The sequence below is a fragment of the Pongo pygmaeus genome, chromosome 22 (assembly GCF_028885625.2).
Source record: "Pongo pygmaeus isolate AG05252 chromosome 22, NHGRI_mPonPyg2-v2.0_pri, whole genome shotgun sequence".
Lineage (NCBI taxonomy): Eukaryota > Metazoa > Chordata > Mammalia > Primates > Hominidae > Pongo > Pongo pygmaeus.
The window spans coordinates 46,482,569-46,508,979 of record NC_072395.2 but is presented as its reverse complement, the minus strand read 5'-3'; the positions used below and the strand labels follow the sequence as shown (position 1 = coordinate 46,508,979).

The window sequence follows — 26,411 nt, the reverse complement described above, 5'->3', positions numbered from 1 at the left end:
ATGACCACCAATGGTGTATAAGAGTTCCCATTCTCCACATCCTTACCAGCATTTGTTACTTGTTGTCTTTTTGATAATAGCCATTCTAAGAGGGGATATCTTCTTGTGGTTTTGATATCTATTTCCCTGACGGCCATGATCGAGTGGTATTCATCCCAGGGATGCAAGGATAGTTCAACATAAGCAAATCAATAAATGTGATACATCACATTAACAGAATGAAGGACATAAACCCTCTGATCATCTCAATAGATACATAAAAACCATATAATAAAACGTAACATCGCTTCATGATAAAAATCCTACATAAATTAGGCATAGAATGAATATACGTCAATATAATAAAAGCCATGTATAACAAACCTGCAGCTAACATCATACTGAACAGGAAAAAGTTGGAAGCTTTTCCTCTAAAATCTGGAACAAGACAAGGATGCCCACTTTCACTACTTCTATTCAACATAATACTAGAAGTCCTAGCCAGAGCAATTAGGCAAGAGAAAGAAAGAAAGAGCATTCGAATTGGAAAGAAGAAAGTCAAACCATCCCTGTTTGCAGATGACATGATCTTATATATAGAAAACCCTACAGACTCCACCAAAAACCAGTTAGAACTAATTAATGAATTCAGTAAAGTTACAGGATACAAAATAAAAAATCAGTAGGAGGCCGGGCACGGTGGCTCACGCTTGTAATCCCAGCACTTTGGGAGGCCAAGGTGGGTGGCTTGCCTGAGCTCAAGAGTTCAAGACCAGCCTGGGCAACACGGTGAAACCCCATCTCTACTAAAAATACAAAAAATTAGCCAGGTGTGGTGGTGTGCGCCTCTAGTCCCAGCTACTCAGGAGGCTGAGGCAGGAGCATTGCTTGAACCCGAGAGGCAGAGGTGGTAGTGAGCCAAGATTGTGCCACTGCACTACAGCCTGGTCAACAGAGCAAGACTCCATCTCCAAAAGAAAAAAAAAATCAGTAGCAGTTCTTTGTTGTTGTTGTTGTTGTTTTTTGAGATAGGGTCTTGCGCCGTCACCCACACTGGAATACAGTGGTGCAATCTGGGCTCACTGCAACCTCCCCCAGCATCAGCTCCCACCTCAGCTTCCTGAGTAACTGAGACTACAGGCATGTGCCACCATGCCTGTCCGACTAACTTTTTTTTTCTTTGGTAGAGGCAGGTTTCGCCACATTGCCCAGGCTGTTCTCGAATTCCTGGGCTCAAGCTATCCTCCGACCTCAGCCTCCCAAAGTGCTGGAATCATAGGCGTGAGCCACCACACCCGGCCGAGTAGTAGTTCTCTGTACCAACAGCAAACTGTCTAAAAAAGAAATTAAAAGGCCAGGTGCCTATAATCCCAGCACTTTGGGAGACCAAGGGTGGAAGATCACTTGAGCCCAGGAGTTCAAGGTCAGCCTGGGCAACATAGGGAGACACTGTCTCTACAAAAAAAAAATTTTTTTTGAGTTAACCAGGCATGCTGGCTGACACCTGTAGTCCCAGCTACTTGGGAGGCTAAGGCGGAAGGATCACTTGAGCCCAGGAGGTCAAGGCTGCAGTGCGCCGTGATCTTGACACTGCACCCCAGTCTGGGTGACAGAGCAAGACTTGTCTCAAAAAAAAAAAAAGAAAGAAATTAAGAAGGCAACCCCATTTATAATAGCTATAAAAAATAAAATGCCCAGGCATAAATTTAACCAAGGAGGTGAAATATCTCTATGATGAAAACTATAAATATTGATGGAAGAAATTGAAGAGAACAGTAATAAGTGGAAAGATAGTCTGTGTCCATTAAAATGGAAGAATTAATATTGTTAAAATGTCCATGCTACCCAAAGCCCTCTACAGACTCAATTCAATGCCTATCAAAATGCCAGTGGCATTATTCACAGAAATAGAAAAATAATCCTAAAAATCATATGGAACCACAAAAGACTCTGAATAGCCAAAGCCATCTTGACCAAAAGAATAAAGCTGGAGGCATTACACTACCTTACTTTGAAAAATATTTTTAAAAGAATTGCTGCAAAAGAGTTTTTAGTCCCTCAGGGTGGTAGTGTAAAAGGTATTAGGAAGACAGAACAAACTTAATAGTTTTACATGTTGCTAACGTAACCCAGTGTATTCTGAATACCACAATAATGCAAGTTTCCAGAAAGTAGCCATGTTTCAGAAAAGACCTTATCTCGGCCAGGCGCCGTGGCTTACGCCTATAATCCCAGCACTTTGAAAGGCCAAGGCAGGCAGATCATGAGGTCAGGAGATCGAGACCATCCTGGCTAACACGGTGAAACCCTGTCTCTACTAAAAATACAAAAAATTAGCCAGGCATGGTGGCATGTGCCTGTAGTCCCAGCTACTCAGGAGGCTGAGGCAGGAGAATGGCATGAACCCGGGAGGCGGAGCTTGTAGTAAGCGGAGATCATGCCACTGCACTCCAGCCAGGGCAGGAGAGCGAGACTCAGTCTCAAAAAAAAAAAAAAAAAAAAAAAGGACCGTGTCTCATATGTGAAATGGAAGAGGTAGAAAAATATTATTTTCCATACACATTTCAGAAAGTGCCAAAGTTACCTGATTTACTACGTTTTAAATGATCACTCATATTCATATTATCACCAAGTTTTTTATTACTTTAAGCATAGATAGTAGAATTTTCATATACAGTATTGGTGATTATTAGAAAGATTTGTGGCAAGCCAAAATCATTCTTCCGTAAATTTAGGGATTAAAAGTACGTGTTATATGTAAATCAGTATTTCATAATAATTATGAGAGTTTTGATCGTGAACACAATCCAGTTTTCTCTCGTCTGTCACTAACTCCTAAAACATTTAGGCCAGGCACAGTGGCACACGCCTGTAATCCCAGCACTTTGGGAGGCTGTGGCAGGAGGGTCACTTAAGCCCAGGAGTTCAAGACCAGCCTGGGCAAAAAAGTGAGACCCCTATTTCTACCAAAAAAATTAGCTGGGCATGGTGGTACCCACCTGTGTAGGTCAAGGCTACAGTGAGCCGTGTTCACACCACAGCACTCCAGCCTGGGTGATAGAGCAAGACCCTGTCTCAAAAAAACAAAAACTATTAGGCCAGGAGTCTGTGTTTCAGACAGCTTGGCTTCTATCATTGATCAGGATGAGGGTCAGGGGTTGATTGGCTCTTGGGAAGAAACATCTCCAGGTTCACAAAATCATGAGTAAAATTCACAAACTCACCAATATTATTGAACATCTTCATATTATCACCAAGTTTTGTCAAAACTGTGATTTAAAAAGATGTTCTCAGATTGTGTTCGTGACAAAGCACAGTAATCCCTTTGATACATCACAGGAGGGGCTATATAAGTGGCTATTCTTGGCCAGCTTTTCATCTAATTGTGGGCATATCGGGTAGAGGAGACTGATTTAATTATTAGTACCAGGTTCAGTTGTTTAGAGGAGGTGATATTATATTTAGTAATATAGGTGGATGACATTGAGTGTCTCAATTTGGACTATTTTTGCCTTTGAATTTCTTTTCTTTTTCTTTTATTTTCTTTTTCTTTTTTTTTTTTTTTTTTTTTTTTTTTTTGAGACAGGGTCTCGCTCTATCACCCAGGCTGGAGTACAGTGGCACAATATCAGCTCGATGAAACCTCCACCTCCTGGGTTCAAGCGGTTCTCCTGTCTCAGCCTCCCAAGTACCTGGGACTACAGGCATGCGCAACCATGCCCAGCTATTTTTTGTATTTTTAGTAGAGACCAGGTTTCACCATGTTGGCCAGGCTGGTCTCAAACTCCTGACCTTAAGTGATCCACTTACCTCAGCCTCCCAAAGTGCTGGGATGACAGGCGTGAGCCCCCATGCCTGGCCTTGCCTTTGAATATCTATCTAGAAGTGGAATCTGAGGGATAATTAGGTTCAATTGCATTGATATGTTGACCCCAGAATCCCATGGGGCATGATGAAATGCCCAAGGCACATGTTAAGGAAGAGTTGAATAAAGGACGCTAAAGAATTCCACTGGCTGGCCAGGCACAGTGGCTTACGCCTGCAATCCCAGCACTTTGGGAGGCCGAGGCAGGCAGATCACTTGAGGTCAGGAGTTCAAGACCAACGTGGCCAACATGGTGAAACCCCATCTTCTACTAAAAATACAAAAAACAAATTAGCCAGGCATAGTGGCTCATGCCTGTAATCCCAGCTACTCAGGAGGCTGAGGCAGGAGAATCACTTGAACTCGGGAGGCAGAGGTTGCAGTGAGCTGAGATTGCGCCACTGCACTCCAGCCTGGGTGACAGAGAGAAACTCTATCTCAAAAAAAATGAAAAAAGAATTTCACTGGCTGGGCACAGTGGCTCACACCTGTAATCCCAGCACTTTGGAAGGCCAAGACAGGAGGATCACTTTAGCCCAGGAGCTCAAGACCAACCTGGGCAACTCAGTGAGACACCATCTCTATTTTTTTTAATTATATTTTTAAAAAAGAATTTCACTTATAGCATTAAGAAAATTTAAGGGCTGAGCACTATGTCTTATGCTTTTAATCCCAGCACTTTGGGAGGCTGAAGCATGAGGATTGCTTGAGCCCAGGACTTAGAGACCAGCCTGGGCAACATAGCAATACCCCAGCCCTACAAAAAAATTAAAAATCAGCTGGGTGTGGTGGTGCATGCCTGTAACCCCCAGCTACTCAGAAGGCTGAGGCAGGAGGATCACTTAAGCCCTGGAGGTCGAGGCTGCAGTGAGCTGTGATTGCGCCACTGCATTCCAGCTTGGGAGACAGAGTGAGACCCTGTCTCAAAACAAAACCAACAAAAAAAGGAAATTCTAAAAATTAGTAAAGGCCTGCCGGGCGCGGTGGCTCACTCCTATAATCCCAGCATTTTGGGAGGCCGAGGCGGGTGGATCACAAGGTCAGGAGATCGAGACCATCCTGGCTAACACAGTGAAACCCCGTCTCTACTGAAAATACAAAAAATTAGCCGGGCATGGTGGCAAGTGCCTGTAGTTCCAGCTACTCTGGAGGCTGAGGCAGGAGAATGGCATGAACCCGCAAGGCGGAGCTTGCAGTGAGCCGAGATTGCGCCACTGCACTCCAGCCTGGGTGACAGAGCGAGACTCCATCTCAAAAAAAAAAAAAAAAAAAAAATTAGTAAAGGTTATATATTATGTGTATATGTGTTTAAGGATATCCCTGTAAATGTGAAGATCTGATGTTCTGAGATTATTTAGGTTGAAATAAAGGAGTACAGTATTTGCTGCTTTACTTTGTTATCCCAACTTTATTGTCTACATATATATCCATATTGTTATTTGAGTACTTTTAAAAATGTGTATCCAAAAGCTTTTTAAAAATTGTACCCCCAAATTTTCTTTATTTTTTTTATTATATACATTCTATAATTGCTTACAGTTGTTAAAATTAGCTGTGAGATTTAGGGTCTGTTTAATTTTGTTTAATTACATGTGAAAATTTTCACAGCATAAAGACATATTCTCACAGGAATGTGTAAAATAACGTATTGTTTTGTTATCATTTGGTTCTAGGAAAATCTTCCTGTTACAGAGGATAACTTTGTGAAACTTCAAGTTAAAGCTTGTGCTCTGAGCCAGATAAATACAAAGGTATTTGTTCTTTTATTATGGCGCAAAGTAAAATGAGAGTTCCTTAGTGTATTTAGTGTATAAATATAATGATAACTGACCTCTCAATGTGAAGAATTTATTATCATCTTCATTTTTATTAATTTTTTTATTTGAGACGGAGTTTCGCTCTTGTCGCCCAGGCTGGAGTGCAGTGGTGCGATCTCAGCTCACTGCAACCTCTGCCTCCTGGGTTCAAGCAATTCTCCTGTCTCAGACTCCCGAGTAGCTAGGATCACAGGAGCGCACCACCACACCCAGCTAATTTTTGTATGTTTTTTAGTAAAAATGGGTTTTGCTGTGTTGGCCAGGCTGGTCTCAAACTCCTGACCTCAGGGGATCCACCTGCCTCAGCCTCCCAAAGTGCTGGGATTCCAGGCATGAGCCACTGCGCCCAGCCTACCATCTTTAGAAGAATAGAACAGCTAGGGGAAAAAATTTAGTGTGCTTTTGTATATTTCTATATAAGGGACATTATTAGGCTGATTGAAGTTACGTATTTTATATGAAAATACAAATATTTTATAAGAAAATAGAAATAATGTAAATATTTTATAATATTTTATAAACTCTACATTGCAAAAAACTGAGAGTTTATAATTAACAAAGCCTATTATTAAGGAAGAAATAAATAATAAAATAGAAACTAGAAACCTAATCAGTTTATTAGCTACCAATTAGATATTTAACTAATATTATTAGTTATGGTTCATATTTCTCTTGTCATTTCTTTTTGTGTCGCTCTCTCATAAACATACATCTCTGCCTCACATTACCCTGCAGTAATCTTTCATTATTAACCATGAAATACATAGAATGTTTTCAGTGGTAAATAAACTGTGGTTAAATGTGCCATGATAAATTGAGCAGGTCCATTTACTCTGTTTTTTTGCTTGTTTTGTTTTATTTTTTAGGATTAATGCCATAGTTTACATGACCTGTAACTTATTGGATTATAATGTCACTATAATTTTTAGGAACCTAAAAGTCTTCTTTGATAAAGTCACACTTAGGAAATTACAGACCAGGATAGGCTTTCACTGGGCAACTCTGTAACATGAGCATGACTTGAGAAATGCATTAGTGGGATCCCCTGAAGTCTTTTCACAGGAGTACTAGTACTAGACCTTGTCTACAGACTTCTGTCTTCAGATGTTTTTATTAAAATGGAAAAATCCGTTAAAATCCAACTCTAAGAAATAATCTCCTTGTCTAACAGAAATAAGTAGTAAATTATGGTAAAATCAGTTGAATGAAATATTGCACATCTGTTAAGCATAATGGTTAGGAAAACTGTGTGGGTAATGTAAGAAAATGCTTATGGTAAGTGAAGGAGCCAGGATGCAATTGCTAAAACCATAGTTTTAACTCCATACAAATATGCATAAAAGAAATACTGTGGCCAGGCACAGTGGCTCACACCTGTAATCCCAGCACTTTGGGAGGCCGAGGCAGGTGGATCACGAAGTCAAGAGATCAAGACCATCCTGGCCAACATGGTGAAACCCCATCTCTACTAAAAATACAAAAATTAGCTGGGCATGGTGGCACGTGCCTGTAGTCCCAGCTACTCAGGAGGCTGAGGCAGGAGAATCGCTTGAACCTGGGAGGCGGAGGTTGCAGTGAGCCGAGATCACACCACTGCACTCCAGCCTGGGCGACAGAGCGAGACTCCATCTGAAAAAAGAAATGGAAAAGAAATACTGTAAAACACCCAGCACTTCTATAAGAATGTCATATGAACATCTTAAGAAAAGTATAATGTTCCACACTGAAAAAGAGACTTCTGACAATCGAGTGTACAATACAGGAGATCAGAAAATTGAAAAATAAATATAGAAGAGAATTATTTCAGTTTCTTTTTACTTACTGTTCCTAAAATATTATGGTATCTACAAATACGTTCAGCATCTGTAGCGTTAAGTGCCAGGAGCTTAAACCACAGGCTTAAACACAGTATACCCTGTTACTTCAAAAGACAAGTACTTATAGTTAATTTGGTCACAATCTAATAAAATACCAATCTCTTAAAAATTTAGCCTTAACCAAAAGAAACTCCAATCACCATGAATCTGAAATTATATGGCAGATTACCTGTTAATATCCATCACTACTTCTCACCCACTCCCTAACCCAAGGCTTTTGAGAACTCAGGTGATTTTAAAGGGTATAGGAGTGGAGAACCCTTTGTTCTCATTGGCCACACCCCCTTATTCAACAGTCTTCTCTCCAGACTACCCTCCCTTCACCTGAATAAGATGACTGATAGTGTTTAGCCAGCCGAGAAATGTTTTGGCCATAATTTCCCTTCATACCTGGCAGAGTAAAGAGGTTAAACAAAGGATGTTAATGGTAATTTGAATAATAATATTCATTCCTAAGTCCTGCAGATCAACTAATGGCTCAGTAAATTCTTGGTTTCCTACCCTTTAGAGAAACCTATTTTGTGAAGTTATTTGCTTTGTCTCAATTCCAAAACTTGAACCATATTTGCTCTTTCTGTGATTTGACTTTTACTCTCGCTTTCCTCATATATAATAGAGTCCAAGATTTCTTCTGACAATAGTATGTTAACTGCCTTTGTCATGATTTAGCTTCTGGCAGAAATGAAGATGAAAAAGGATTTATTTCCTGTTGGGAGAGAAATTGCTGGAATTGTATTAGATGGTAAGTATACAGATGTGAGTATATGTATTTATTTTCTAAGGTAAAAGAGATTAAATGTAGCTAATTGGTTTACTGGTACACAAAATTATATACAGCCTCAAATTTAAATTTAATTATATGAAAATGTCCTTTTATATTTATTTATTTATTTATTTATTTTTTTGAGAGACAACGTCTCTCTGTGTTGCCCAGCCTGATCATAGCTACAGCCTTAACTCCTGGGTTCAAGCGATCCTGCTGCCTCAGCTTCCTGAGTAGCTAAGTCTACAGCAAGCTTGTCCAACCAGCATGCAGCCCAGGACAGCTTTGAAGTCAGCCCAACACAAATTTGTGAATTTTCTTAAAACATTACGTGATTTTTTTGGCCAGGCACAGTGGCTCATGCCTGTAATCCCAGCACTTTGGGAGGCCAAGGCGGGCGGATCACGAGGTCAGGAGATCGAGACCATCCTGGCTAACACGGTGAAACCCCATCACTACTAAAAATACAAAAAATTAGCTGGGTGTAGTGGCATGCGCCTGTAGTCCCAGCTACTCGGGAGGCTGAGGCAGGAGAATGGCGTGAACCCGGGAGGCGGAGCTTGCAGTGAGCCGAGATGGCGCCACTGCACTCCAGCCTGGGTGACAAGTGCGAGACTCTGTCTCAAAAAAAAATTAATTAATTTGAAAAAAAATTACGTGATTTTTTTTTTTTTTTTTTTTTTGGTTCATCAGCTATCACTTAGTGTTAGTGTATTGTATGTGTTGCTCAAGACAATTCTTTTTCTTCCAGTATGGCCCAGGGAAGCCAAAAGATTGGACACCCCTGGTCTACAGGTACACGACATTATGCCTGGCTTTGTCTAGCTTCTTTGTTTGTTTTTTTTTTTTCAGAGTCTCACTGTATCTCCCAGGCTGGAGCACAGTGGTGTGATGTCTGCTCCACTGCAACCTCTGCCTCCCAGATTCAAGCAACTCTGCCTTAGCCTTCCAAGTAGCTGGGGCTACAGGCACTCATCACCACGCCTGGCAAATTTTTGTATTTTTTGGTAGAGACGGGGTTTCACTATGTTGGCCAGGCTGGTCTTGAACTCCTGACCTCAAGTGATCTGCCCACATCGGCCTCCCAAAGTGCTGGGATTACAGGCGTGAGCCACCATCCCTGGCCCTTTTTTTTTAATTGAAAAGAAAAATAGGACTTCATTGGTATTTTATAATTGAAGAGCTTATTACAGTGTGGTAAATATTTAGGGGTTATATATTTAAATCCACAAGCAATCATATATTGAATAGAATGACCAATATTGTCTTTTTATGATGAAATAATGATCTTAACATACAGAACAGTAAGCCTTATATCAGGCATTTGATATAATTTGTTTCTAAATAGGCCTATAGTTAGTATTCACTAACAGGTGGTTCATGATTAACGTGTTTGCTTTTACCTCCTATGCGAATGAATAAATGTGTTAAGGTATGTTAGAGTATATTTGAGTTTTACCTGTGATTTTAACGTATAATAGATTTGATATATGTAATCTTCTGACATAGCTAAATGATAATTATGTTTCTTTTTTTCTCAGACTGTAGAAAAATAAATATAATAGCCAGATGATCATTCATTTTACATTTAATGAGCAATTGCTAACTGCTTAGGATATAAGTGAAACGAACTCCTTGCCCTTAAACGGTTCACTCTCTAGGCAAGAGACAAATACACACATGAGCAGATTATTATGTAAGCTCTGAAGAAAGCTGCTTAACCCGGCCAGAAGAAACAGGAAAGGCTTCTTGGAGTAAGATGTCCAAATCATAAGGGGGCAAGCAGGTTGAGAATCACACCCAGCAGGGAGGATATTATGAGCAAAGACAAGCAAGTGAAAGTGGGATGTGTATAAGAATTACAAAGAGTTTGGTATTGCTAGAGCAAGATAAAGTCCTAGGCAGGAGTCAAGGGTATGGTACTTGGTAGCAGAGAAACATTTTGTCAAGAAAATTCTCCTCCTGGGCTGGGCTTGGTGGCTCACACCTGTAATCCCAGCACTTTGGGAAGCAGAGGTGAGAGGATCGCTTGAGCCCAGGAGTTTGAGCCAACAGAGCAAGACCCTGTCTCAAAAGAAAAAAAAAAAAAAGAAAAAAAATTCTCCTTCAAATATTGCAGAATAAAAGGTATTGCACAAAATACTTTCATGATGATGTGAACACTAATTTCTGCCTTCCAAAAATGAAGCAGGAGGATAGGCAAGGGCCAGACCTTTAGTTGAGCCTTAGATATCAGATTGTATTTTAGGGAGATTATTAGAGTAGGCATTTGAAGGAAGGGTGGATGTGAGGCAAACGAATCTAAAGGCAAGAGGACTGGTTGGGTTGTAGACCAAGAGGCAAGAAACAGCAAAGTCCATAACCTCAACAGTGGTGGCGGAGGTGGAGAAGAGGGATGGATTCAAGACATGTTGAGGAAATAAAGTCTGCAGGACCTAGTAACTGGGAAATTAAAAACAAATCAGAACCAGGAATGGCTTACAGAGTTCTGGTTCAGGCTTGAATTGGAACCAACATTTGATAAAGGAAGATGATCCAATTTGGAGGAATATTATGAGTTTAGATTTATACTTACTGAGTTCAAGGAACTTAAGTGACATCTCACTGGCAATATCTAGTAAGCAATTAAATGAGTTAAAGCTCAAGGATGAGAGATCTATGCTGGAAAGTATATATTTGAGAAATGCCAGCATGTAGGTTGTATTTGAAATAATAGAGTTGATGAGTTCTCCAAGGGAAAAAGGAGGAGAGATGTAAACAAAGAACCCTTTGGAATGCACTGTTTGAGGGTCAATTAAAAGAAGAGGAGTATGAAAGAAACCAAGAAAAAAAAGAGTCAGAATGACCTTAGGAGGACAGGGATCAGCAGTAGAAGAGAAAGATAAAAGTATAGTGAATCAGAAGCCAAAAGGATTGGGGGATGATGGCACAGGAGGGAGCCAAAGAAGAAGCAAATTCCAAAAGAAAGACTTGAAAGTGGAAATACCAGGCTTCGAATTACTTGCTAGTGACAACAAATGCACTCTGGGGCCATTTTGTTGACAGAGCCAGTCGAAGGGGCCATTTCCAGATTCAGGTTTCCGTCTTACTTCACGCCATTCTCTGCCTCAGCCTCCCAAGTAGCTGGGACTACAGGCTCCCGCCACCATGCCCGGCTAATTTTTTGTATTTTTTAGTAGAGACGGGGTTTCACCGTGTTAGCCAGGATGGTCTTGATCTCCTGACCTCGTGATCCACCCGCCTCGGCCTCCCAAAATGCTGGGATTACAGGCGTGAGCCACCACGCCCGGCCATCATTTCTATAAAGTTCCAGAAAACTTCTTGGTACCAACCTGAATTTATTTCCCAAATCAAAATAATTTTAATGTCACTCTTCTTAAGGGAGGAGACCACCCCTCGTATTGTCTTATGCCCAATTTCTGCTTCCAAAGAAAGAAGAAGTAAAAACTAAAAGGCAGAAATGAAATCCACAGGCAGACAGCCCAGCGCCGCGCCCTGGGCCTGGTTAAAGATTGACCCCTGACCTAACCGGTTATGTTATCTGTAGATTCCAGACATTGTATGGAAAAGCATTGTGAAAATCCCTGTCCTGTTCTGTTCCGTTCTGATTACCAGTGCATGCAGCCCCCAATCACGTACCCCCTACTTGCTCAATCGATCACTGCCCTCTCACATGGACCCCCTTAGAGTTGTAAGCCCTTAAAAGGGACAGGAATTGCTCACTTGGGGAGCTCAGTTTTTGGAGACGTGAGTCTTGCCAAAGCTCCCAGCCGAATAAATCCCTTCCTTCTTTAACTCAGTGTCTGAGGGGTTTTGTCTGCGGCTTGTCCTACTGCATTCTCAGAATTCCCTGTTGTATGAGATTCTGCAACAAAAATAAAGACAGATTGGGCTAGCCACAGGAGGAGTAGAAAACAATATAATTATCATAGAAGCTATAGAATAGATTATTTTCCTTTATTCCTTCTGCCTTAAAGTCAGCTAAATAGAGGCCAGGCACAGTGGTTTACACCTGTAATCCCAGCACTTTGGGAGGCCAAGGCGGGTGGATCACTTGAGGTCAGGAGTTCAAGACCAGCCTGGCCAAGATGGTGAAACCCTGTCTCTACTAAAAATACAAAATTAGCCAGGCATGATGGTGCACGCCAGTAGTCCCAGCTACTCGGGAGGCTGGGGCACAAGAATCACTTGAACCTGGGAGGTGAAGGTTGCAGTGAGCCAAGATTGCGCCACACACTCCAGCCTGGTTGACAAGAGCAGAACTCCGTCTCAAAAAAAAAAATAAAGTCAGCTAAATAGGCAAAGAGAGACATACTTCTCCTGGTATCAACAATCGCATGGCCCAAATATCTAGAGAATCCAGATTTGAAGTGCTGTATATCCTGTAGTCCTTATAGACCATCAAAATGTTATTGAAATTTTTGTCCTTTTTTCTAAGTTAAACAAAATCAGTCTTTTTACAAATCTACAGATTTTAAAAATGTATTTTAATAGTTAAGAATTATATTTAATAAACTTGTAATATTAACTATTAATTCTCTTCACTCTTTAGTTGGAAGCAAGGTATCATTCTTTCAACCAGATGATGAAGTAGTTGGTAAGTTATAGTTCATAGTCTTATTTCAAGTCATCTACTTTACTGTCATCTCTGTTTTTTCTATATAACTATTAATGTTCACTGTGACCTTGCTTCATATAGAAGTACTTTCCAGGCCGGGTGCGGGGGCTCACGTCTGTAATCCCAGCACATTGGGAGGCCGAGGTGGGCAAATCACCAGAGGTCGGGAGTTCGAGACCAGCCTGACCAACATGGAGAAACCCCCCGTCTCTACTAAAAATACAAAATTAGCCAGGCATGGTGGCACGTGCCTGTAATCCCAGCTACTCAGGAGGCTGAGGCAGGAAAATTGCTTGAACCCAGGAGGCAGAGGTTGTGGTGAGCCAAGATCACACCATTGCACTCCAGCCTGGGCAAGAAGAATGAAACTCCATCTCAAAAAAATAAATAAATAAATGAAAGAAATACTTTCCTGGTTTTTGGAATTTACTGTCAAATTTCTATTGATGATAAAAATTGGGACCTTGATTGCAATAGCAGAACATTTAAAACTTTTTAATATTTAGCTGTAGAACAGTTTTATAGATAAAAAGATAATCATAGTTGCTATAGTGCTTGGTGTAGCCTTTTTCTGGCAGATGCTTAGTCTGTGGCCAGACTGAAGTCTTTAGGGAGAAGGAAAGTTACAAGTCACATGCTTGAAGGCTGCTGACTCACTGGGCCATATAGAAGCTCCATGCACCATTTCAACTGAAATCATACAGAGCTTTTCTCTTATAACTCTTGTAAAACTAAAAATTGACTTGAAACATTTATTGTTTTTTAAAATCCACAGTATTTTTGCAATTTTGCAACCTGTATCCTAGACAGTCACACAAACATAGGCTATGACTTTTATAGTTGCAACCTGCATCCTAGACAGTCACACAAACATAGGGTATGACTTTTATAGTAGTCTTTGAAATTTCCATTTCTCTGTGGAAGACATAAAGTTAGAAAACATTTATATAACTTGTATTATATAGGGCCATATAATATATATTATGTGGTGGCTCACACCTGTAATCCTAGCACTTTGTGAGGCCAAGACAGGAAGATCACTTGAGCTCAGTAGTTCAAGACCAGCCTGGGCAACATTGCAAAAGCTCGACTCTACATAAAATACGAAAATTAGCCAGGCATGGTGGCACACACCTGTAGTCCCAGCTACTCGGGAGGCTGAGGTGGGAGATCGCCTGAGCCCGGAAGTTTGAGGATGCAGTGAGCCATGATCACACCACTGTGCTCCAGCCTGGTGACAGAGCGAGACCTTGTCCAAAACAAAAAGAAGGAGAAAGAAAAGAAAGAAAAAAATATTTAGCCTTATAGCATTAAAATTATAGCATGCTTGAAATTCTTAAAGGATAGATTTGTAAGAAAGTTTTCATCAGCTTTTTATAGTATTGCCTTTGACTCAGGCCTTATCCTGGAGAATTGATTATTTCTTTCTTGTCTTTTTCTTCTGCTCAGGAAATCAGTGGCACTCTGTATTATTCAAGATTCTTTTTGTAAGAAACCAAAAATAAAATCAGACTAGCTTAGAAGAAAAATGGGATTTTATTAGAAACATACTCTGGCCGGGTGTGGTGGCTCACACCTGTAATCCCAGCACTTTGAGAGGCTGAGGTGGATGGATCACAAGGGCAGGAGTTCGAGACCAGCCTGGCCAACGTGGTGAAACTGCGTCTCTACTAATAATACAAAGATTAGCCGGGCATGGTGGTGCATGCCTGTAATCCCAGCTACTTGGGAGGCTGAAGCAGGAGAATCACTTGAACCCAGGAGGCGAAGGTTGCAGTGAGCCGAGATCGCGCCATTGCACTCCATCCAGCCTAGGCGACAGAGTGAGACTCTGTCTCAAAAAAAAAAAAAAAATAGAAACATACTGAGGTATGTTATGGAATCAAACTATAGGAAGGTAGCCATGCATCAAGGACAATTTTGTTTATTTGTTTGTTAGTTTGAGACAGAATCTTGCTCTTGTCGCCCAGGCTGGAGTGCAGTGGTGTAATCATGGCTCATTGCAGCCCTGAACTCCTGGACTCAAGCAATCCTCCTGCCTCAGCCTCCTCAATAGCTAGAACTACAGGTGCATACCATGATACCCAACTAATCTTTAAATTTTTCTTTTGTAGAAATGAGGTCTCACTATGTTGACCAGGCTGGTTTTGAACTCCTGGCCTCAAGCAATCCTCCTGCCTTGACCTCCCAAAGTGTTGGATTACAAGTGTGAACCACCATGCCCAACCCATCAGGGACAATTTTTTTTTTTTTTTTTTGGCACGAAGTCTTGCACTGTAGCCTGGGCTGGAATGCAGTGGTGCAATCTCAGCTCACTACAACCTCCACCTCCCAGGTTCAAGCGATTCTCCTGCCTCAGCCTCCTGAGTAGCTGGGATTACAGGCATCTGCCACTATGCCCAGCTAATTTTTTATATTTTTAGTAGAGACGGTTTCTCCATGTTGGCCAGGCTGGTCTCAAACTCCTGACCTCATGATTCACCTGCCTCGGCCTCCCAAAGTGCTGGAATTACAGGCGTGAGCCATCACGCCCAGCCCATCAGGGAGAATTTTAACAAGGAGTCCAGATGCTCCCAAGACTCTGACTTCATTCTATAACATCAGCTATCATCTTAACTATCACTCAGAGGGGAAAGAAGAAAGAGATAGCAGGAGTGGCACAGTGCACTTCCCTTCCCATTTCTGAATTTTTTCTTGTCCACACTAGTAATTACTGGAACCTTCCTCAAAATTTCACTGAACAAAATTGTAATAATACTTACTGGCCTCTCATTAGGAATGAATTTTTGACTTATATCCCTTAAATTTCTTGTTTTGATTTTTAGGAATTTTGCCCCTGGACTCTGAAGACCCTGGACTTTGTGAAGTTGTTAGAGTACATGAGCATTACTTGGGTATGTAGCAATTCAGTACTTTGGAGTTCACATAAGTCTTACTTCATTGACATATGGTTTAATAACATTTTAATTTTTTTGAATCTACCATAAGTGTTGTACTTAATAAAGTATCATTAGCCAGTCATGTATGTAAAAAATGTTGGCTGCTCATGTGAATACTTCTAGCTTATAATTAGTATTCATCAAATTCATATTCAGACTAAACAATATATAGACCTTTAAGTTTTACTAACACTGCTTATGGTAAGATCTTTGAAAAGTGGTTTCTCTCTTGGCTCTTAAATTATATCCGTAATGAGAATTAAAAATTTTTTTTTACTCTTGGTGATTGACTGAAACAAAAAATGTATAAAATTTAGACAGTACATGTAGAGTTTGAGACAGGAATGAATCGAGAACACTCATCTCAAGCTGGGTGCAGTGGCTCACACCTGTAATCCCAGCACTTTGGGAGGCCTAGGTGGGTAGGTCACCTGAGGCCAGGAGTTTGAGACCAGCTAGGCCAACATAGCGAAAGCTGGTCTCTACTGAGAAGACAAAAAAATTAGCTGGGCGTGGTGACACGCGCCTGTAATTCCAGCTACTCAGGAGGCTGAGGCATGAGAATCGCTTGAACTCTGGAGGTGGAGCCGAGATTGCACCACTGCACTACAGCCTGGGTGACAGAGCGAGACTCTGTCTCAAAAAAGAAAATAAAAGGGCACTTATCTTTGGTTTCTATTGCAAATATCTTTTGACTAGTGTTGAGTTTAACTGAAATGTTCGTTTTTAATTTTTCTTATGGTAATTTACTTTTTGAATATGTAAAGTACACATACACACACACACTTCATGAAACCATATTAAACAGTTGCTTCGTCTCCTAAGTAATCAGGGGAAAGCAATTAAAACCACTTAGAGATAACATTATGCCTCCACTAGACTGACAAAAGTTAAAAAGTCTGACCATCAGCCAGGCACAGTGGCTCACGCCTGTAATCCCAGCACTTTGGGAGGCTGAGGCGAGCAGATCATTTGAGGTCAGGAGTTTGAGACCAGCCTGGCCAACATGGTGAAACCCTGTCTCTACTAAAAATACAAAAAAATCTTAGCTGGGCTGTTGGTGCATGCCTGTAATCCCAGCTACTCGGGAGGCTGAGGCAGGAGAATCACTTGAACCCAGGAGGTGGAGGTTACAGGGAGCCGAGATAGCACCACTGCACTCCAGCCTAGGTGACAGAGTGAGACTTCGTCTCAAAAAAAAAAAAAAAAAATCTGACCATCCCAAAGGGTGGGAAGGATGTGGAATGATGGAACCTTTCATGCGCTGGAGTGTAAGTTGCTACAAATATGTTAGAAAATAACTTAGCATTATCTAATTAATGATGTATATATACCAGACCTAGTAATTCCACTCATGTAGCCTATGGAAATTTGACGTGCACTAGGAGACATACTGCATAAGAGTTGATAGCGTTATTTGTAATAGTGAAAGAAACTGGAAACAGCCCAAATGTCCATCACCAAGCAAATAGATAATTGAAAATATTCATAGAATGAATTTCTATTTAGCAGTGAAAATGAGTAAGAGCTAAACATATCAAAGTGGATGATTCTCACAAACAGTATTGAGTGAAAAAAGCAAGTTACAGAAGAATACAAACAGTCCCATACCATTTATTTATATACAGTTCAAAAATGTACAAAATTAAGCATATGTTATTTAAGGATATAGAGAAAAGGTAGAGGATGGAAAGTTGGGTGGAAGTTACCTGTGTGAGCAGGGGAGGAAGATGTGGTCAGTGGATACACCAGGACTCAGTGATACAGCCAGCATATATTTCGTATGCTGGGATTCATTATGTTCTTCATACCATATCCATAGTTGCAAATACCTTCTTTTATGTTCTTGAACTATTGAATTAAACCTTTTCCTAAGTTCTTTTCTTAAATAATGTGACCTCTAATCAGACCTTTTGGGGACAGGGGCCAATTTGGATTTGAGTCTTCCAAAAATAGTAATCTTAGTTGAGTCCATACAGTAACTTGAGCTAGGCTACCAAATCTTTGGCATTTCATTTCTAAAATTATAAATTTAAAGTAATTTTTATTTAAATTAATGTCATTCATTATATCTAAAATTTCCAATAATACTCTATTATTTTATTAAAAATTAATTTCCAAAAGACACTTTTTCAGAGATCTGAGGCCTGCACTTATTGGAATGTACATTAAGCCTAGATTAGGAGCCAGGTATGTGTCTTCCTTTGAAAGATAAAGACCTCTTTCAAATACCATGCAGTGAGAGTCTCTAATCCAGAGCTATCTTGAAATTGTGCAGTTTGAAAATTGAGGACTGCCACTGGCTCCTTTACAGGAAACTATCCTATTTTTGGCCCCAGAGTTTCCTTGAATGGTTGGCCTTATTGCCCTGTTCTTTCGAGAACGTTGTGAATATGGAGTCTTTTCATTAAGTAACCAAAACTAAATTGCTATAGAAAATAAATTATTAAAAACAACAACAATTGGCTGGGCGCGGTGGCTCATGCCTGTAATCCCAGCACTTTGGGAGGCCGAGGTGGGTGGATCGCCTGAGGTCAGGAGTCCGAGACCAGCCTGGCCAACATGGTGAAACCCCGTCTCTACCAAAAATATGAAAACCAGCCGGGCACGGTGGTGGGCGCCTGTAATCCCAGCTACTCGGGAGGCTGAGGCAGGAGAATTGCTTGAACTCGGGAGACGGAGGTTGCAGTGAGCCAACACAGTGCCACTGCACTCCAGCCTCAGCGACAGAGTAAGACTGTCTCAAAAAAAAACACACAACAACAACAACCAAACAAGGCCCATTCCTTTAGGCACTGATGAACACTGGAGAATTATGACATGGACCAGAAGGAGAAAAGCAAATTAGAGCATCCATTTTCTAGCTATAAAGTTTAAGCTAAGACAGGCAAACCACACAAATGGCCTTTTTCTTCTACCTTATTTATAAATCAGGAGGATGGATTAAAGTCCAGAAATCCATTAAAGTATATGGAGAAAAGAATTGCAGATACTCCTTGAGGAAGAAAACACAGCAAAATGTTTCTTTAAAAGAAGTATGACAGGCATGGTGGCTCATGCCTATAATCCAGCACTTTGGGAGGCCAAGGCGGGTGGAACCCCTCAAGAGTTTGAGACCAGCCTGGCCAACGTGACAAAACCCCATCTCTACTAAAAATATAAAAAATTAGCCGGCTGTGGTGGCACATGCCTGTAGTCCGAGCTACTCGAGAGGATGAGGCACGAGATTCGCTTGAACCCAGGAGGCAGAGGTGAGCCAAAATTGTGCCACTGTACTCCAGCCTGGGCGACAGAGCGAGACTCTGTCTCAAAAAAATAAAATAACGTAAAATAAGTACTTTAAGGCCGGGTGTGGTGGCTCACACCTATAATCCCAACATTTTGGGAGGCTGAGGTAGGAGGATTGCTTGAGCCCAGGAGTTCAAGACCAGCCTTGGCAACTTGCTTGTCTCTACTAGCAAATAAAATTTTGTAAAAAAAAAAAAAAATGCTGGGCACGGTGGCTCACGCCTGTAATCCCAGCACTTTGGGAGGCCGAGGCAGGCAGATCACAAGGTCAGGAGATCGAGACTATCCTGGCTAACACGGTGAAACCCCATCTCTACTAAAAAATACAAAAAAATTAGCTGGGCGTGGTGGCGGGCGCCTGTAGTCCCAGCTACTCAGGAGGCTGAGGCAGGAGAATGGCGTGAACCTGGGAGGCGGAGCTTGCAGTGAGCCAAGATCGCGCCACTGCACTCCAGCCTGGGCAACAGAGCGAGAGAGCGAGACTCTGTCTCAAAAAAAAAAAAAAAAGAAATACTTTAAGAATGGGCAACATAGCAAGATCATCTCAACGAAAAGTTTGTTTAAAAAAAAAAAAAATACTAGGCCAAGCACAGTAGCTCACACCTATAATCCCAGCACTTTGGGAGGCCAAGGCAGAGTCAATTGCTTGAGCTCAGGAGTCCGAGACTAGCCTGGATAACATGGTGAAACCCCATCTCTACAAGAAATCCAAAAAAAAAAAAAAACTAGGTATGGTGGTGTGTGCCTATAGTCCCAGCTGCTTGGGAGGCTGAGAAGGAAGAATCGCTTGAACGTAGGAGGTTGAGGCTACTGTTAGCTGTATTTGCGCCACTGCACTCTAGCCTGTCTCAGAAAAAAAGTAGTACTTTAAGAAGGACTTCTTACACAGCAAAGGAAACAACAGTGTGCAGAGACTGCCTACAGACTGGGGGAAAATGTTGATAAGCCGTACATCTGATAAGGGGTTAATATAGTGATATAGAAGGAGCTCAGACAATAGCAAGAAGAAAAAAACAATTAGAAAAGAGTCAAAGGACCTGAATAGACATTTCTCAAAAGAAGACATGTGAAAAAATACTCGACATCAGTATCATTAGGGAAATGCAAATTAAAACCACAAAGAAATACCATCTCATACCTGTCAGAATAGCTGTTATCAAAAAGACGAAAGGTAAGTATTGGCAAGAATGTGGAGAAAAGGGAAACTTTGTACGCTGTTGGTGAGAATGTAAACTAGTACAGTCATTATGGAAAGTGTATGAATGTTCCTCAAAAATCAAAACATAGAATTACCATATGATTCAGTAATCCTCCTTCTGGATATTTTCCCAGAAGCTTTGAAATCAGATGTCTGCACTCCCATGTTCATTGCAGCACTATTCACAACAGCCAAGTTATGGACTCAACCTAAGTGTCCATCAACAGATGAATGAATAATATGGTATAGATATACACAATGGAATACTGTTCAGCCTTTAAAAAGCAGGAAATTGTGTCATTTGTGACAACACAGATGGAAATGGAGAGCACTATGCTGAGTGAAATAAGCCAGGCACAGAAAGGCAGATACAGCATGTTCTCACTTCTATGTGGAATCTAAAACAAACTCATAGAGGCAGAGAGTAGAATGGTGGCTACAGAGGCTGCGGGCTGGGGAGAATGGAGTGTTGATGGACAAAGGGTATAAAATCTCAGCTAAACAGGAGGGATATGTTTTTATTTATTTATTTATGAAGCGGAGTTTTGCTCTTATTGCCCAGGCTGGAGTTGCAATGGCGTGATCTCGGCTCACTGCAACCTCCGCCTCCTGGGTTCAAGCGATTCTCCTGCCTCAGCCTCCCAAATGGCTGGATTACAGGTGCCAGCCGCCACACCTGGCTACTTTTTGTATTTTTAGTAGAGATGGGGTTTCTCCATGTTGCAGGCCAGTCTCGAACTCCTGACCTCAGGTGACCTGCCCACCTCGGCCTCCCAAAGTGCTGGGATTATAGGCGTGAGTCACCGCGCCCAGCCGAGCGATATGTTTTTATTTTCAGTTCTTTGCACAGCATGGTGAGTATGGTTAATAATAGAGTATTGTACATTTCAAAATTGCTGAGAGTAAATTTCAAATGTTTTCATCATAAAATATGTTAAGTATTTGAGATGATGGCTATGTTAACTTGCTTGATTTAATTATTCCACATTGTATTCATAAATCATAGCATCATTTTGTGCCCCATAAATTTATACAGTTATAACTTGTCAATTTACAATGTTAAAAAAAAAAAAGAATGATGACTAACAGTGTGACCTTTAGGCTAGATCCTAGGCACGCTGACTGCATCTATAAATTAGGACACTCAACTGAATAACTTGTAATCTCTGTTGTAGCTCCAGCCTTTTGTAAAAGGGGATAATTTCAGTTTCCCGGCAAGTTTGTAGGGGAAAACTTTCAGTTCACCACAACTCTATTTTAGTTTCTATTACTTGCCTAGTGATTTTTTTTTGTATATAATTTGTTTTTATTTTTAATTTGTCTTTGGTGTTTTGTTTTTTGTTTGCTTGTTTGTTTTGAGACAGGGTCTTACTCTGTAGCCCGGGCTGCAGTGCAGTGGAATGATCACAATTCGCTGCAGCCTCAAACTCCTGGGCTCAAGCGATCCTCCCACCTCAGCCTCCCAAGTAGCTGGAACAATAGGCATGCACCACCATACCTGGCTAACTTTTTTTTGTAGAAACTGGTCTTGCCATGTTGCCCAGGCTGGTCTCTAACTCCTGAGCTCAAGTGATCTTCCCGCCTTGGCCTCCCAAAGTGCTGGCATTACAGGTATGAGCCACTATGCCAGCCTTCATGATTGTTTAATGAGTGCTCAGTGCTCAGTCACTTTCAACTCAAATAAGTCTGTTCTTTACCAAACCAAAGAGCTATGTTTCAAACATTCCCCCAAAATGTGGTGTTAGTCCTGTTTGTCAAACTTGATAGTAGAGTTAAAGAGTAGAGTAATTCTTCCAACTCTTTTGTACTTTTCAGTTCTTAAGCAATTCTGTCAAGCCTAAAACTAATTTTATTTTTCATTCAGAATTTTCAGCATTGTTGTTTTTATTCCTTTGGAACTAAACTAGAAAGAGATCAAATTATAATTCTTAGATGCTGAAATATGGCTCTCATTTATTTGTTTAATTGTTTTTTTTGTTTTTTGAGACGGAGTTGCACTCTTGTTGCCCAGGCTGGAGTGCAGTGAATGGCATGATCTCAGTTCACTGCAACCTCTGCCTCCTGGGTTCAAGTGATTCTCCTGCCTCAGCCTCCCAAGTAGCTGGGATTACAGGCAGGCGCCACCACGCCTGACTAATTTTTTGTATTTTTAGTAGAGACGGGGTTTTTCCATGTTGGTCAGGCTGGTCTTGAACTCCTGACCTCAGGTGCTCTGCCTGTCTCGGCCTCCCATAATGCTGGGATTACAGGTGTGAGCCACTGCACCTGGCCTTATTTGTTTAGTTTTTATAACATAATAAACACCTGTGGACCCCCAACACAAAAGCAAGTGTGTTGACATTAACCCACATCTAACCATGCAATTTTTTTTTTGAGACAAAGTCTTGCCCTGTCGCCTAGTCTGGAGTGCAATGACGCAATCTCAGCTCACCGCAGCCTCCATCTTCCGGGTTCAAGTGATTCTCCTGCCTCAGCCTCCCAAATAGCTGGAATTACAGGTGCCTGCCACCACGCCTGGCTAATTTTTGTATTTTTAGTAGAGACAGGGTTTCACCATGTTGGCCAGGCTGGTCTCAAACTCCTGACCTCAGGTGATCTGCCAGTCTTGGCCTCCCAAAGTGCTGGGATTACAGGTGTGAGCCACCTTGCCTGGCCGCAGTTAGCATTTCTTTAAGGACAACATGATTGAGTTTTTAATAAAAATATGGTAGTCCCAATCCTTTTGATAGAAGATGTTCCCAATAAGTAAATTATACGTTGATTGAGCATGCACTGTTGAAATAGATATGCTTTAAAGTCATATATTCACCTTATGAGCTATGTGGCATTAGACAAATTAATCAATTACCCTGAACCCTATTTCATAATCTGTAAAATTGGGAGAATAGCTATCTTAAAGAGTTACCTGAGGAACAAAGTACTGTGTGTGCTATCACCTGGTGCTTAATATGTTTTTACTGTTTTAATTCTCAGCTCTTGTCTGAGCATTTCAACATGCATTTCTGAATGCTCCACTTCGCCCACTAGATGGCACTAGTTTGTTGCTAAATGCAGTGCTGACTACTCTGGCTAGTCCACATGAATCATTGCTATTAGAGGAAACATTTCAAAGAGCTGGTAAAGACTGTGAAAGTGTTATAAAGTTAATCTTAGGTAAAATGAGAAAGAATTTCTTGGCCAGGCGTGGTGGCTCACACCTGTAATCCCAGCACTTTGGGAGGCCAAGGTAGGCAGATCACCTGAGGTCAGGAGTTCGAGACCAGCCTGGCCAACATGGTGAAACCCTGTCTCTACTAAAAAAATACAGAAGTTAGCCAGGCCTGGTGGCGTGCACCTGTAATCCCAGCTACTCAGGAGGCTGAGACAGGAGAATTGCTTGAACCCAGGAGGGGGAGGGTGCAGTGAGCCAAGATCATGCCACTGCACTCCAGCCTGGCGACAGAGTGAGACTCCATCTCAAAAAAAAAAAAAAGAATTTCTTGTATTGTGGAAAAATTACATCAGTGTACAGCATAAATACAAAACAAAAATTAAATAGTGAAACATGTTAAGGAATAGTTTCACGGTCATATCATGCGGAACTTTTTAAACTATATTAGGAGTTGCATTTGGTTCCAAGTACAGTGTAAAGCCACTGATAAATTTTAAGCAGGGAATTGTTAGGATGTCATTTATCTTTTTAAAATATCATTCTGGTGCTTCTGTTTTTTAAGGATACTGTTAAAGAGATTGAAAACAGAAGGCACAAAGTTGAAAATAATATTTACAGCACATGAACAAATGACTTCTCTAGAATATATAAAGAATTCCTGTAAAGCTCTAAATAAGAAAAAGACAATAGAAAAATTGATAAACACTTGAAAAAGGAATTCCAGATGGCCAGTAAACATGGAAAGATGCTCAACCTCTTTTAGTAGTCAGAGAAAGCAAATTAAAATCATAGTAAGAAACTATTACCTACCTACATAATTGGTAAAAATGTATAAATGTGATCATTCCACAAGTTGACAAGGACATTCACAGCAACAGGACACTACTGTGGGAAAGTAAATTGATGCAATTACTTTGGAAAGGTGTAGTTAAGGAACAGATAATATACCTGGGACCTAGGATTTCCACTCCAATTTAAATTTCCTAGGAAAAACCATGCACGGTGTAACAATATCTTTCATATACAAACACACTTAGCAGCATTGTTTGTAACTGACAAAAATTGGAGACAACACAAATGTTCATCAACTAAACAATGGATAAGCAAATGAAGGTGTTTTTAATATATTGGAATGCCATAAAACAACAAGAATGAAAGTGCTCTAACAGCCTCATCCACAGAAAGGATGCCTTAAAAACATAATGTGGAGCATAAAAAGCAAGGTAGAAAAGAATGCATATGGTATGATTCCATTCAGATAAAGTTTAAAGCCTTGGCAATATGAAATTTTTTTTTTTTTTTTTTGAGACGGAGTCTCGCTCTGTCACCCAGGCCGGAGTGCAGTGGCACAATCTTAGCTAACTGCAACCTCCACCTCCCAGGTTCACGCCATTCTCCTGCCTCAGCCTCCCCAGTAGTTGGGACCACAGGCGCCTGCCACAACGCCTGGCAAATTTTTTTTTTTTTTTTCTTTTGAGACGGAGTCTCGCTGTGTCACCCAGGCTGGAGTGCATTGGCATGAGCTCTGCTCACTACAAGCTCCGCCTCCCAGGTTCACACCATTCTCCTGCCTCAGCCTCTCCAAGTAGCTGGGAATACAGGCGCCCACCACCACGCCCGGCTAATTTTTTGTATTTTCAGTAGAGACGGGGTTTCACCGTGGTCTCGATCTCCTGACCTCGTGATCCGCCTGCCTCGGCCTCCCAAAGTGCTGGGATTACAGGCGTGAGCCACCACGCCAGGCCACGAAATTGTATTGTTTAGGAATGCATACTTGAGTGATACAAATAAGAATTGCATGAGAATGGTGGTGACCTTTGGTGAGGAGAGAAGAGGCTGCTGGGGTGATGATTGTGCTCTCTCTCCACCAGGATGGTATACCGTTAACTTTGCATATCTCCTTTATATTTATTCATCCAGCTGTATTTTATATTTTACATACTTTTTCTGCATGTTTTATTTCACAACATAAAAAGTTTTAAAAATACACACACACTGACTCCTACATGGAGAATTATTCATGGACAAATAATGGAAAGTATTGTAGGTGAGAGAGAATGGGAGTAGGGGCTCGGACCAGGGCCATGGTAGTACTAGAGATGGAGAGAAATAGATCCAGGAGGTAGGACTGGTGGGACTTGCTAACAGATTGTTTCTTCTTGTTCTTTATGATAGTTCATAAACCAGAAAAGGTCACATGGACGGAAGCAGCAGGAAGCATTCGGGATGGAGTGCGTGCCTATACAGCTCTGCATTATCTTTCTCATCTCTCTCCTGGAAAATCAGTGCTGATAATGGATGGAGCAAGTGTAGGTGCTAATGATTTTGTTAAGAAACAGACAAGCATACAGTAAATTTAGGAAATTTAGCAATGAGCCATCCATTTGCTAGTATAATTCTTTGCCAATAGCTTATTGATTGACTTCTTTTCCAGTGTCGTATTTTGTTATAATAAGCAGCTTTTATCAATAGAAGATCAAAGTTAGATTTAGTGTGATTAGTTTATGACTCTGAATCTGCTGGTACATTAAAAAGCAGACAAGCCATTTTTATTCATTCCTGTTAGACAAAGCCTAAGATACCGCATGAGCCTTTGAAGTCATAGTCCAGAATTCCCTAACAGCTTTGTAGCCTATTTCCCACCCTCACACTTATGTTGATCAAGTATTGGCATTTTATGTATAGATGGATCACACAAAAGATCAACACGTCCTAATTTAAACATATTACATATATCAAAAAATAGTTCAAGACACTAAAAGAATACATAAAATATTGTCTAACAATGTTAAGAAAAACTTGAAATTAACTTATAGTTTTATTTGCTAACTGGCTTGTGATGAAATGCTTTCTTCCTGCTTTTCTTTGAAGAAAAGGCAAAGCTGTCTTCAGCCTGGTATCCGACATCAGGATAGT

General features: G+C 40.9%; 1 protein-coding gene across 5 annotated transcripts in view; it reads left to right on the top strand.

The window, feature by feature from the left end:
• The window catches only part of CRYZL1 (crystallin zeta like 1), a 51,424-nt gene that overhangs the window by 11,620 nt on the left and 13,393 nt on the right, over positions 1-26,411 (top strand). For all 5 annotated transcript variants that reach the window (XM_054468750.2, XM_054468748.2, XM_063659826.1 and 2 more), the window contains 5 exons: positions 5,518-5,595; positions 8,208-8,280; positions 12,854-12,898; positions 15,745-15,813; positions 25,671-25,804. In XM_054468750.2, coding sequence (XP_054324725.1) covers positions 5,518-5,595; positions 8,208-8,280; positions 12,854-12,898; positions 15,745-15,813; positions 25,671-25,804 — 399 coding nt within the window. The remainder of the gene's footprint in view (positions 1-5,517; positions 5,596-8,207; positions 8,281-12,853; positions 12,899-15,744; positions 15,814-25,670; positions 25,805-26,411) is intronic.